The sequence below is a fragment of the Castor canadensis genome, chromosome 1, assembly GCF_047511655.1.
Source record: "Castor canadensis chromosome 1, mCasCan1.hap1v2, whole genome shotgun sequence".
Classification (NCBI taxonomy): domain Eukaryota; kingdom Metazoa; phylum Chordata; class Mammalia; order Rodentia; family Castoridae; genus Castor; species Castor canadensis.
Window position 1 is genome coordinate 131,151,744 of NC_133386.1, and position 14,246 is coordinate 131,165,989.

A 14,246-nucleotide genomic window follows, 5' to 3' on the forward strand; every position below is an offset into this window, starting at 1 on the left:
ATCCCCAGCACTGAAAAAAAGTCAGTTTTATATTTAGACAGACCTATACATTTATATCCAAATCTCTGAAAGTGAAAATGTGACAGAAATAGAAAATAAATAAGCCAGTCCACAGAGTCAGGGAATCTATGCACTGAGTATCAACTCAGACTGCTGCTTTGGGGGTAATTAGTTGTATGAGATAGTTCTCCATCCCTTTTTTTCTCACTTCCTTGTTCTTCCAACATTTTTAGCTCTACAACTGGCTGCTGGATTGCCCTTTCTTCTTATCCTTTTATGTCTCTATTTGATGCCACTGGGGATTTATTCTCCCTGCATTCAGAAGAAGGAGGATTTGGGGCCTAAGCCCGTCTTCTTTGGACACAGAGGTGCACCCATGGTAGGTCTGAGCATAATGAATATGAATGAGTACAGGTTTGTATGGGACATGTGGATGAGAAAAAGGAATCTCAGAAACATAGGAGCCTCTGGAAAGGAAAAATGATTGTCTTCATATGACAAGAATAAGGATCTAATTGTAGAGTTTGGACTTGAACCCAGATCATCTAACTCTCAGTCAGTTTCTCTTTACTGTGCCCAGTGTGAGACTGGACAGAGGGGAATGCAGGCAGCCTTTTTGAAAAGAAATCTAAGAGAGACAATTTCTTTCCAAAACCCTTTATTCCTGGGCTCCATCTCTATCATAAAAAGAGTCGGGAGGAGGAACTCTGAGGCATAGGGCTTGATGTCCCTTTCTTCCACAGTTAGCACCAGAGAACACCATGATGTCCTTTGAGAAGGCTGTTGAACATAAGGCCTATGGACTGGAGACTGATGTATACTTAAGGTAGGAAAGTAGGGACCGAGGCGGAGGGCAGGAGGGGTATGTCCAATGCCATGTATGACAACCAGCTTGGCCCCACATGTAGAGAGGACACGTCCTAGGGAGCTTTTGCTGCGTTTATATAGCACATATGCACATGCCATGTACATGAAACACATCTCCCTTACAAACCTTCTTCTGTACCTCTGCATACTCAACCATAGGCTCACACATAATTCTATGTAGTCTTCACACATAATTCAAATTTGTTCTCATTGTAAACCATCTTATAAATTAACTCTATGTACTACCTTAACATTTATTTAACTAGTATTCCCTGATACCTACTATATTTTAGGCCTTCTGCTGAGTAAGATATAGGTCATGCCTATAGTGAAGGAGATATGGCATGTTTATAGATAACCACAGACAGGCCATTTGTGGTAAGAGCCTTCCAGAGAAGAATAAGCCAAGTGCAGAGGAACCTCATTGGAGAAAAAGGTCACCACCTATACTGTAAAAGAAAGAAGAAGAAAAAAAAATCTATATTCTCAGAGTTGTGTTTGGGTTGAGCCTTGAAGGAAAATATTATTTTACCAGCCAGAAATGGGAGAAGGGGAGAACATTCCAGACAGAGGCATCAGTGAATTTGAAGGCATCTTAATGAGCAATAACAGATTTATAGAATGTCAAGATAACCTATGTGGATGCCAATTTGGGGACAGGAGAGGGCTATGTGAGGAAGAGGTGTGGTTGTAAGGTTGACTGAGGTTGGATCATGGAGATTCTTAAGTGTGTAATGAGCTGCCATGTAGGTTTTAAAAGGCAGGTTACCTCATTTTTTTAGAAGGATGTGTTTTAGATATTTCTTTTCTTTTTTTTTTTTTTTTAGTACTGGTGTTTGAACTCAGTCCCTCATGCTTGCTAGGCAGCCACTTGAGCCACTCTGCCAGATCAGGATGTTTTAGAATTATCAAGGAGTTGGGTAGCAGAACATAGCAGTGGTCCAAAGGAAAACAAAGGGAGGCTTGGATCAGAATGGGGGCAGGGACAAAAAGAATGCTTTGCCATAGAATTTGTGTATCTGGGTAGGTGAGGAAATAGGGCTCATTTCCAGCATGAGTGTATTAGTGTATATGATGTATACAGAGTCCCTTCACAGTCGTTCTGTAAGGATCAGGAAAGAATAAACATTCTGTTTCATAGAGGTAGAACCTGGGTCCAAAGAAGGGAATTAATTCCCTCAGGTCATAAAGCGGAATTGTACATGATAAAGTTGGGTTTGGTGCTTGGTTCCCTTACTCCAAACTGGGATTCTTGACATTACCCAATAATGACAACTATTTTAGACAGAATGTTTTGAATCAGGGTGGAAACTGGTTGTTATAGCAGAGCTCCTAGTGTCATTCATGGAAGTACCTGGTAGTCATGGGTACAATGTAAAGATACTGAGCCAGTGAACTCCTGGACTGTTGTCTTTATTCTTTTACTCTGTGACTTCAACTTTGATATACATGATCTTTCTAACTCCTTAATTTTTCTACTTGTTGACGTCTTCGTTTCCAATGATTATATCCTCTACATACCTCCACCACATTCATAGTCATACCCAAGCTTTATTTTTATCCCAAACTGCCTATTAGTCAGAGTTCAGTTAATAGGAAAAATGTAGTATCAAGTACTAAAATAGATAAAAGAGGGTTCTAAGAATGACAGTAGTATAAAGTCATGCATCATACGTACCAAAAAACCTACAAAAGTCTCACGTTGAATGAGGAAAGGTAACAGTGCCAAGGGAAACATTTTGGAATTATGTTAAAACTTATAAAACACTTGTCACAAAATGACTCCAACAGTATCCACAGTATTAAAGAATTCCTTCCACTCAGTAACAGAAAGATAACTCAACTTAAAAACGGTCAAAGCACTTGAATAGACATTGCTCAAAAGACGACACACATGTGACCAACTATGAAAAGATGTTCAACATCACTAATTATCAGAAAAATGCAACTCAAAATCACAATGATATATCATTTTGTCACCAGATGATGGATGAGGAGGCTCCCACAGCCTCACAGTTTCCATGTAGAATCACAAACATTGAAAAACATATCAAAGTTTCTCAGGAGTCTGATAAGGTGGAAGCTTTAGCAAGGCTTTATTTTAGTATAACAGGATGAAGTATAGACAGGGGAGAGAGAGAAAAAGGGGAGAGAAACATTTCCTGTTTCCCATGCAGGAAACAGAAGCAAAGACTCAAAATGGTGGTAACATCTCAAAGAGGAAAGCAGAAGCAGGTAGCTTTTCTTTGTCTCCCTGTTCCTGTAACAGCTTCTTAAAGGAGATGGGAGGGGACTAGCTGCTCTGGCTCTCCAGCCGTTATTTCCTTGTTCCATTGTCATAGTCTGGCCCTTCAAATATCAAAATAATATAATTTCCCTGTCTCCTCATCCATCTATCCTGCCTTAATTTCACATCTACTAGTATGACTATAGTTTAAAAATGGAGGGCTGGTGGAGTGTCTTAAGTGGTAAGAGCATCTGCCTAGCAAATGTGGGGCCCGCATTCAAACCCCAGTGCTGCCAAAAACAAAACAAAACTAACTTTTAGAAAAAAAAAAAAAAAGGAAAATAAAAAGTGTAGGTAAGGATGTAGAAAAATTAAACTCCTTGTACAGTGTACTTGTTAGTGGTGATGTAAAATTGTGCTGCTGCGGGCAGGATGGAGTGTGACAGAAGACTTCCTTGGTGAAGAATCCATCGCAGGACACGTGGGTGTAAATGGAGTTTATTAAAACTTAGGGAAGGGAAATACAAAAGGGAGCATGGTGGGCACAGGTGGAGTCTGGAGAGCGTGCTTCTGTTTTCCAGGTGCTTTTAAAACTTATGCTAATCTATGGAAGGGAGGAACCAGGTGATTTCCATCCAATCAATGAGTGCAGAAGGGAAGGGGTGGTTCCTGGCCAGGTTGAGGGTGGTCCTTGAGCCAGAGCATGGTTAATCTGAGGTGTAATACTAAATTTTTGAGTCCTAAACTTTCCCTAATTTTAGACTGCCTCACAGCCACATTGAAAAACAGTTTGGTGTGTTCTCAAAAAGCTTAACGTAGAATTACCATATGAACTAGCAGTTCTACTCCTAGATATGTACACAAAAGAATTGAAAAAGGGCTGAAACAGATACTTATATGCCACTGTTCCTTGTAACGGTATTCACAATGACCAGAAGGTAGAAACAATCTAAATGTTTATTAACAGATGAAAGAAAGACAAAGTGTGCTATACACACTCATTATAAAATACTATTCAGTCATAAATCTAAATGAATTATGCTACAGCATGGATTTTATATGGATGAACCTTGAAAACATTATACTAAGTGAAACATGTCAGACATAAAAGAATAAAATACTATATGATTCCATTTACATGTCATATCTAGACTAGGCAAATTCATAAAGTCAAAAAGCAAAAAGCAGATTATAGTGGGAGAAACGGGGAATTATTATTTAATGGGCTATAGCCTATGTAGATTGATGAAAAAATTTTGAAATAGTGGTGATGGTTACACAGCATTGTGTGTATAAATACCACTAATTTGTACACTTTAACAATGGTTTTCACATATACTTCCAAAACCCATATGAATATCCATGTACAGGAAGGCCAAAGGTCACCAGTGATTCAAGATAACAAAATTATGAGTGGACTCTCAAAAGTTACAGACAAGATTCTCAAGATAGCAAGAGAAAAGGAACAACATAAGCTCTTTCCAGTTTCTCTGATAGCAGACATTTCAGCAGAATTCTTAATAGGTCAGGAGATGGTGACATTAGGTTTTCAAACTAACTGTACCCAGACAAACAAAAGCTCAGACCTGTTCTACAAGAAAAAAAAAAAAAAAGCTTAAAGTGTTAACAGCAAAAGGTATTTCCAGAAGATCTTGGTTCTTGCGCTCTGGCGTGGAAGAATCCAACCAGAACATGTGAGTGTGGTGAGGTAAAAAACTTTTATTCAGGGAAGGGGAATCACCAGCTCTGCCAGGTGAAAGGGGGTGCTGTGGTGCAAGAAGGAAAAAGGAAAAAAAGGGCCAAAGGGCCAGCGGCTTTTGTTAGGTCATTTTTATACCACCTTGAACTTGGAAGTGGGGAAAGAATTCATCATTACCTGGCTTCTCTGACCTGTGAGCTATGGGGAGGAGCCCCAAACTTTCCCTAACTCTAACCTGCCTCAATTTCCCCATGAGGGACAATATCCAAAAACTTCTTTTTGGGGCTGCTGAAGGGGGGTGATCCATCTTTGGTATCTGCTTCAAGCTGACAAGAGGCTGCAGACCCTATCAGGAATTTCCTATTGCTGTCCCTGGGGACTTGATTAGTGACGTCCGTTATCTAAATCTATGTGCAGCCTGATCAAGATTACTCACGGGCACCTCGCGCCACCTCCAGAATTGATGACCCTATGGCATCAGGATTTGGATCCTAGAGGTCTTTATTCTGGAAAAGATAAATCTGATTAGCAAGTCTTAAGAGGCATGTCCCAAAGATGAACACTGGCAAGAGAATCAGAAGGGGCTCTGCCAGGTGCACTACTCAGGGAGTCTTATCCCAGGTGTTAAATCCTGTTTTACAGGAATCTAAGGATTGTTGCCAGATTTGGGAAGTTTTCTTAGTTGTCAGAAGATCTAATTTTCTTTTATTTTGAAAAGCGACGACTGTTAGAGTCTGTTTGACTTTGAAGTATGGCTATGGTTTTTGTTAATGTTTTTTGGTTATTAGCAAAGTCTTTAAATAATTTTGGTAATACAAGAGGGGGCAGTTAGACTTGCTTTTTTGGTATCTGTCTCTGTAGTTATTTTTGGCTCGATTAAAAGGGAGGTTGGTCAAAAGGCATCTTGGTTTGCATTGGGACAATGAAGGACTGACGATTTAGGGCAATATCCTTATTATGGGCTGAGCATACCAGAGTGTATATGTCAGTCCATGTAGGGTGTAAACATTGATAGAAACTAGTTTCACGTGAGGGAAACACTACGTGTGGTTCCAGGCAGAACTTAATTTCTGCCTGGAAAGGATATAGGTGAATCCATTATTCTTATTTGTCCATTTTGATAAGGTTTTGGCCAATATGATCTCAGTAGTTTTAATTAGAAGTTGGGGTATGAGACTTTGGGAAGTTAGTAAATGAGTACGATTTGATGAATCCTCTAGGGGCTGACCAAAGCCAGGTGTCAGTCCCAGGAGAAAATAAGTCAAAATGCCCAAAAGAAGTGTCCTGAAGCTCTGCAGTAAGCAGAATGGTGGTATTTGGGAAATGGGGCTGGGAGAGGGACAAGCATAGCAGAATAACCCATATTAAAGTTTTTACTTAATGGCAAATCAAATTCAGCAACACATCAAAAAGATTATTCACCACGACCAGGTAGGCTTCATCCCAGGGATGCAAGGGTGGTTCAACATACGAAAATCAATAAATGTAATAAACCACATTAACAGAAGCAAAGACAAAAACCACTTGATCATCTCAATAGATGCAGAAAAAGCCTTTGATAAGATCCAACATCATTTCATGATAAAAGCTCTAAGAAAACTAGGAATAGAAGGAAAGTTCCTCAACATTATAAAAGCTATATATGACAAACCTACAGCCAGCATTATACTTAACGGAGAAAAATTAAAACCATTCCCTCTAAAATCAGGAACCAGACAAGGATGCCCACTATCTCCACTCCTATTCAACATAGTACTGGAATTCCTAGCCAGAGCAATTAGGCAAGAAGAAGGAATAAAAGGAATACAAATAGGTAAAGAAACTGTCAAAATATCCCTATTTGCAGACGACAGGATCCTATACCTTAAAGACCCAAAAAACTCTACTCAGAAGCTCCTAGACATCATCAATAGCTATAGCAAGGTAGCAGGATATAAAATCAACATAGAAAAATCATTAGCATTTCTATACACTAACAATGAGCAAACGGAAAAAGAATGTATGAAAACAATTCCATTTACAATAGCCTCAAACAAAATCAAATACCTAGGTGTAAACCTAACAAAAGATGTGAAAGACCTCTACAAGGAAAACTATACACTTCTGAAGAAAGAGATTGAGGAAGACTATAGAAAGTGGAGAGATCTCCCATGCTCATGGATTGGTAGAATCAACATAGTAAAAATGTCGATACTCCCCAAAGTAATCTACATGTTTAATGCAATTCCCATCAAAATTCCAATGACATTCATTAAAGAGATTGAAAAATCTACTGTTAAATTTATATGGAAACACAAGAGGCCACGAATAGCCAAGGCAATACTCAGTCAAAAGAACAATGCAGGAGGTATCACAATACCTGACTTCAAACTATATTACAAAGCAATAATAATAAAAACAGCATGGTACTGGCACAAAAACAGACATGAAGACCAGTGGAACAGAATAGAGGATCCAGATATGAAGCCACACAACTATGAGCAACTTATCTTTGACAAAGGAGCTAAAAATATACGATGGAGAAATAGCAGCCTCTTCAACAAAAACTGCTGGGAAAACTGGTTAGCATTCTGCAAAAAACTGAAACTAGATCCATGTATATCACCCTATACCAAGATTAACTCAAAATGGATCAAGGATCTTAATATCAGACCCCCAAACTCTTAAGTTGATACAAGAAAGAGTAGGAAATACTCTGGAGTTAGTAGGTATAGGTAAGAACTTTCTCAATGAAACCCCAGCAGCACAGCAACTAAGAGATAGCATAGATAAATGGGACCTCATAAAACTAAAAAGCTTCTGTTCATCAAAAGAAATGGTCTCTAAACTGAAGAGAACACCCACAGAGTGGGAGAAAATATTTGCCAATTATACATCAGACAAAGGACTGATAACCAGAATATACAGGGAACTTCAAAAACTAAATTCTCCCAAAACTAATGAACCAATAAAGAAATGGGCATGTGAACTAAACAGAACTTTCTCAAAAGAAGAAATTCAAATGGCCAGAAAACACATGAAAAAATGCTCACCATCTCTAGCAATAAAGGAAATGCAAATTAAAACCACACTAAGATTCCACCTCACCCCTGTTAGAATAGCCATCATCAGCAACACCACCAACAACAGGTGTTGGCGAGGATGCGGGGAAAAAGGAACCCTCTTACACTGTTGGTGGGAATGTAGACTAGTACAACCACTCTGGAAAAAAATTTGGAGGCTACTTAAAAAGCTGGACATCGATCTACCATTTGATCCAGCAATACCACTCTTGGGGATATACCCAAAAGACTGTTACTCCAGAGGCACCTGCACATCCATGTTTATTGCGGCATTATTCACAATAGCCAAGTTATGGAAACAGCCAAGATGCCCCAGCACTGACGAATGGATTAAGAAAATGTGGTATCTATACACAATGGAATTTTATGCAGCCATGAAGAAGAACGAAATGTTATCATTCGCTGGTAAATGGATGGAATTGGAGAACATCATTCTGAGTGAGGTTAGCCTGGCTCAAAAAACCAAAAATCGTATGTTCTCCCTCATATGTGGACATTAGATCAAGGGCAAACACAACAAGGGGATTGGACTATGAGCACATGATAAAAGCAAGAGCACACAAGGGAGGGGTGAGGATAGGTAAGACACCTAAAAAACTAGCTAGCATTTGTTGCCCTTAACGCAGAGAAACTAAAGCAGATACCTTAAAGATACAATAGGAAAAGGGGAACAGGTACTAGAGAAAAGGTTAGATCAAAAAGAATTAACCTAGAAGGTAACACCCACGCACAGGAAATCAATGTGAGTCAATGCCCTGTATAGCTATCCTTATCTCAACCAGCAAAAACCCTTGTTCCTTCCTATTATTGCTTGTATTCTCTCTTCAACAAAATTAGAGATAAGGGCAAAATAGTTTCTGCTGGGTATTGAGGGGTAAGGGAGGGGGTGGAGTAGGTGGTAAGGGAGGGGGTGAGGGCAGGGGGGAGAAATGAACCAAGCCTTGTATGCACATATGAATAATAAAAGAAAAATGAAAAAAAAAATAAAGTTTTTACTTATTATTTATGTTGAAGTCTTTTGGTTTCTCTAGAAGAGGAGCCTTAGCGCTTCTATTCGCTTATAGGAGTGGGTGTCCTCAGGCTGTGCTTGGTTGGAAGTAGAGTCCTCTGTTGGCACATTTTACCCTAGAAAGGTGAATCCATCTATCCATTCCCTGCATTTTGATGCCATGGGCATAGCCAAGATCATTGGATAAGGGCCCTTTCATTTGGGCTGAAGTTGGTCAGCTGGGGCGCCTTCCTTCCAGGACTTAATTAACACCAATTCTCTTGGTTCTATTTGGAGTTTTCCCCCTTTTGTTGGGACCAGTAGGATCTTGTTACCCAACTTTTGGATTTCTTATTGAAATGTCCCTCGATCCATTATATATTTGAAAAGACTGTCAGTCTCAGGGTCTGTCACTAAGTTGTTGGAGACAAATGCCTCCCATAGAGCATTTCAAAAGGGCTAAGCTGGATTTTAGCCCTTGGAGCATTTCTAATTCTCAGTAAGGCAATAGGCAAAAGCTGGGTCCGTTTTCCAGAGGTCTCTTGCTAAAGGTTAGCCAAGGTTCATTTGATTGATTGTCCCTTTCCACCTTACTGGAGGACTGGGGTCTCCAAGCTGGAATGTAAATGATACTTAATTCCCAAGGCTTGGGTGACTCCCTGGGTAACCTGTGAGTTAAAAGCTGGTCCATTATCACTCTGGAGCATTCAGGTCAGGCCCAAACCTAGGAATAATTTTAGACAGGCCTTTGCCACTTTAGAAGCTCTTTCTGTCTGGGTGGGAAAAATCTTAGTCCACCCTGTGAAGGTATGTACAAAAATTTAGCAAGCCGTGTGCCAGTGGCTCATGCCTATAATCCTATCTACTCAGGAGGCAGAGCTCAGGAGGATTGCGGTTCGAAGCCAGCCTGGGGAAATAGTTTTGTTAGACCTTCTCTTGAAAAACCCTTCACAAAAAAAGGGCTGGTGGATGGAGTGGCTGAAGGTGTAGGCCCTGAGTTCAAGCCCCAGCCAGTACTGCAAAAAAAAAAAAAAAAAAGCAAATATGTTTGTAAAACTTGGCAGAGTGGCATATGAGTGAAATCTATCTACCAATCCTCTCCAGGGTAAAAGCCTCACCTCTGGATTGGATCTACCAGTGGGGGAATATTAGGACCAGGATTGTTATAGGAGCACAAGGAGCAGCCCTGACAAACCTGTTTTACTGCAGACCTTATTCTGGTTCCCACAAATAACCTGCTTATCAGCCCCTGGATTGCATCTTGGCCCAGGTGGAATGTGTCATGTATAGATTTTATTTATTTCCATTGGGCTGCTTGGGGGAAGACTAGTTTACTATCCACACACCACCAAGCTCCCTCTTTATGTTCTTCCCTCCAGCCAGCCTCTTTTTCCTTACCAGGAGTATATTTGGGTTATGTAGACTCCTGTGGGGGAAAGAGAGCTAGGATGGAGGCTGGTGAGGTACCTAGAGGCTGCAGAGCTGCTTGTGTAGCTTTTTTTGGTCTGTCCAGTTGTTCCCCTGTGACATCAAAGTTAGACCTCTTTGATGTCCCCAGCAGTGGATCACTGCCACTTCCTTTGGTAGGTGGATAACCTCTAATAATTAAAGGATTTCCTTCCCATGTTTTATTGGGGAATTGCTTCCTGGAGAGGAGTTCTCTTTCTTTACATAAAGCTGCGTGAGCATGTAATATCAGGAAGGCATATTTGGAATCAGTATGGATATTGAGCATTTTTCCCTTCCCCAGAGTCAGAGCTCTAGTTAAAGTTCTTAGTTCAGCCTTTTGGGCAGAAGTCCCAGCTGGCAAAGGCCATGCCTCAGTGACTTCCTCAGGACTCACCACTGCATATCCTGCCTTTCTTTTTCCATTTAGCACAGAACTACTTCTATCAGTAAACCATTCAGTCTCAGGTTTAAGGAGTGGCTGGTCTGTCAGGTCCAGCCTGCTGGCATAGGTTTGTATAATCACCTGCTAAAAAATGTGCTTCATTAGTTCAGAAGGCAGAAAAGATGCAGGATTTAAGACATTACAAGTCTTTATGGTCACTTCTGAGGACTATAAAAGGATGGCTTGATATTTAGTCAGTCTTTCCCCAGACATCCACAAGTGACTTTTTAATTATAGGGTGGCTCTGACTTGGTGGGCATCAGAAGTTCTAGCTGTTGGCTTAGGGTTATTTTCATTGCCTCCTCCACTAATATGGCCATAGCAGCTATCGCCCGTAGACATCCTGGCCAACCTAAGCCTGTCCCACCTAGTTTTTTTGAAAGGTAGCTTACTGGTTAAGAGTCTGTTCCTAATTTTTAGGTCAGGACTCCCACAGCAATTCCCTTTCTTTTTGACACATAGAGTACAAAGGGTTTTGTTAAATTGGGAATCCCTAAAGCTGGGGCCTCAGTGAGAGCCTTTTTTAGTGTCCTATAGGCACAGTCTGTTTCTCCAGTGAATTTTCAGGGCTCATTATCTGGTCCCTTTATGGCCTCATGTAGAAGCTTTGCTATGACTCCTGAGTTGGGTTTCCAAATTCAGCAGAACTAGCAGGATTGAGGCTAGTAAGGCTTCCTCTAGCCTATCATAAAAAGCCATAGAGTTCTCCTTTTGCCTTTGAATAATTCCTTTAACCTTGTTATAATTTATAAGGATTGCTTCTAACTTGTGTACCCTCCACTGCATTCCTTCTGGGGTGTTACAATCCCAGTGAGGCTCAGTTGCTGGGACAGTGACATCCCCTGGATACTGGCCTATGGGGTCCCTAATGAAGGCCTCATCTGACCATATGGGCTGTAGTGAGAATTTTTTCACTTTCTGTAGGAGTGCAGCAATTGGCCAGAAGGAAATTAACATCCCTCCAAGAGAGATCAAACCCTAATGTCAGGGTCTGAAACCCAATTGTAAATTTATCTGGGTCCTCAGTGTATATCCCTAATTTTTCCCTACATTGTTGGATGTCATTTACAGTAAAGGGCACATGAACATGAATTGATCCCTTGGGTCCTGACACTTCTTGCAATGGGAGCACAGTTTGAGGATTCTCTGAGTAAGATACCCCATTTCGAGTGTGTGATGAACTCATGGGCAGTGGGGGTGCTGAGTGACAAGTTTGGGGCGAAGGCAGTGGAGGCACGGAGTGAGGTGCATAAGGGGGAGGAAATAGGGGTTCTCTTTGTGGGACATATGTCCCTTTTATCAGAGGATCAACAAGGATATCCATGTATTTCTTCTTAAGTTCTTGCTTGGGTCTAGTGATCCCCTTACAGAGGGTTTGATTTTGATATAAGACCATAACGGCTTTCATGTATGTTATCTCTGGCCATGTCTTGTTTTTTACAAAACTGATCCAACTGTAAGATGGTGTCATAATCAAGACTTCCATTTTCACACCACTTTTTAGTTTCCAGTTGATATTGGGGCCAAACTTCATTACAGTAATAGGTAAAATGTTCCTTTTTTAGGTTAGCAGGGTCAAAGCATTCCCAGTATTTAAGGATACAGCCAAGTGGGGAATCCTTTGGGACTGAGTTGGCTCCCCTCATGCCACCTGTGGGGAGAGAAAGGAAAATGGGAAGGAGGAAATTATCCTTTGGGAGACAACAAGAGCTTCCAAGATCTGTGAGGCATCACCCTTGTATTAAGTTAAGCTTCTAGTACAGGTCCATTCGACCTGGTTCCATCAGACATCTGTGGAGCAAGTGAGCAGCAGGGTACCTGACTGCAAGTAAACCGGTCTCCTAAGGGTCACCTCTCTAACCCTGCATTAGGGCTCCTGAATGGAATGCTGGTCCTAAATGTTAACCCAATTTTTATCCTAATGACGAGAAAACAAAGATCAGAGAACTGTGCCAGATAATGGAAACAAATTAGTGTGGGATTTGAACTCATGGCCTTACATCTGCTAGGCTGGTGCCTATTGCTAGAGTCCCACTGTCAGCACTTGTTAGCTTCCCTAAAGAAGGGAGACTTAGAAACTACCTTTAGAATTTGGCTGAGTCTGTTCTCATTAATTCCATCAGTGAAGGGTGTCAAGCCACTTACTGGTGGACCCCCTGGCATGTGTCCCTAGGACAGGGAAATGTGACTTTGGAGTGAGTGTTTCCTCGACCCCTGCAGGCCATAGGGATAAGGAGAGCATGGTTGAGAGTTGGACCAGGTGCCCAGGGTAAACAGAGGCATGGCAGGTAGGTGGGCAAGGGAATGGGTCAGAGAAGGAAGTGCAAGAAGGCTGCAGATAGGAAAAAGTGGTCCGGCCAGGCACAGGACTGTGGTCACCAGAGGTGGTACCTCTAACTTTTTTGGAATGGTTGCTGGAGTGGCGGATATGGAGCCAGGTCTTGGCATGTACAGCTCCCTCCTGCCGTGTGTCATCACCATGCACCACTATCATCATGCACACTGCAGCAGCCACTGCCACAGCTGCTGCATATTATCACCATGTGCCACCACAGCCGCTGCACGTTATTGCTGCACAACTGAGGCAAGGCCAGAGGACCGGCCCTTGGCCCTCACTGAGAGGTGAGGCCAGGGAGCTTCATGCCAGTCTGAAGGATGGGGCTAGAGAGGCTGGCTTCTCCTTGTGCCTCAGGTCCCTAGCTCCACTGTTGCAGTGGAGGTGCTTCTCATTTGTCCTTCTTCCCATAGCTTGGGTGGTTGAGCTGAGGTCGACATTTTTTTCTCCTTGCCTGGCAGATCTAATTGCTGGCAGGTGTTAGTTAACAACTCCCATTTGCCCTCCAGAACCGTGCCAGCCAGTTGGGAGGAGAGAGAAGAGGCTGTGGGGCACCTAGCCTGAGTGCCTGGGCAGTCCTGACTGTCCACGGGCCATGTGGCTGTTTGGGCCCAGGAGGTTAGAGACCCTGGCATGAGCTCTCCAGATAGGTATTTTAGGGGAGAATGCTTGTCATGTAAAAACTGGCCAGAGGGGTGGTAGTGGTGGTAAGGGTTAAGTGAGGAAGAAAGAAGGGAAAGGGCACCTCAGTTTAACATGGTCTGTCCTGTGGGACAGAACTGGGCAACTCAAACTGTGTGCCTGGGGGTGATCCCAGAAGTTTGTGATACCCTCTGGCAGACAGCACTGCATCCTAGAAGCTGGGGCGTGACCCCACCACACCACTCATGGGGCTCAGAGCGAATCCCACATGTTGGGTGGGTATCCTGGTGTGGGGGACCCATACTGTCCAAGCCAAGGGTGGTGTTTGGTTCTGAAATACCAGGTGGAGAGGAACAGGGCCAGAGGTCAGAGAGGAGTGGGTTAGAATAAAAGAAAGTAGAAATAGGATCATGAGGTCTCACCTTCAACTACTGTCTGGCTTGCCAAATGTTAACAGCAAAAGGTATTTTAAAAGATCTTTTTTTTTTTTTGATAGATAACACTGGCTTCTTTTAATTTTTATTTATTTATTTAT

General features: G+C 41.9%; 1 protein-coding gene across 1 annotated transcript in view; it reads left to right on the forward strand.

Moving 5' to 3' along the window:
• Gdpd4 (glycerophosphodiester phosphodiesterase domain containing 4) overlaps nucleotides 1–14,246 on the forward strand; it is an 85,379-nt gene that overhangs the window by 9,257 nt on the left and 61,876 nt on the right. The window contains exons 7-8 of the mRNA XM_074072307.1: nucleotides 234–379; nucleotides 744–826. Of these exons, the coding sequence (XP_073928408.1) occupies nucleotides 234–379; nucleotides 744–826 (229 nt within the window). The remainder of the gene's footprint in view (nucleotides 1–233; nucleotides 380–743; nucleotides 827–14,246) is intronic.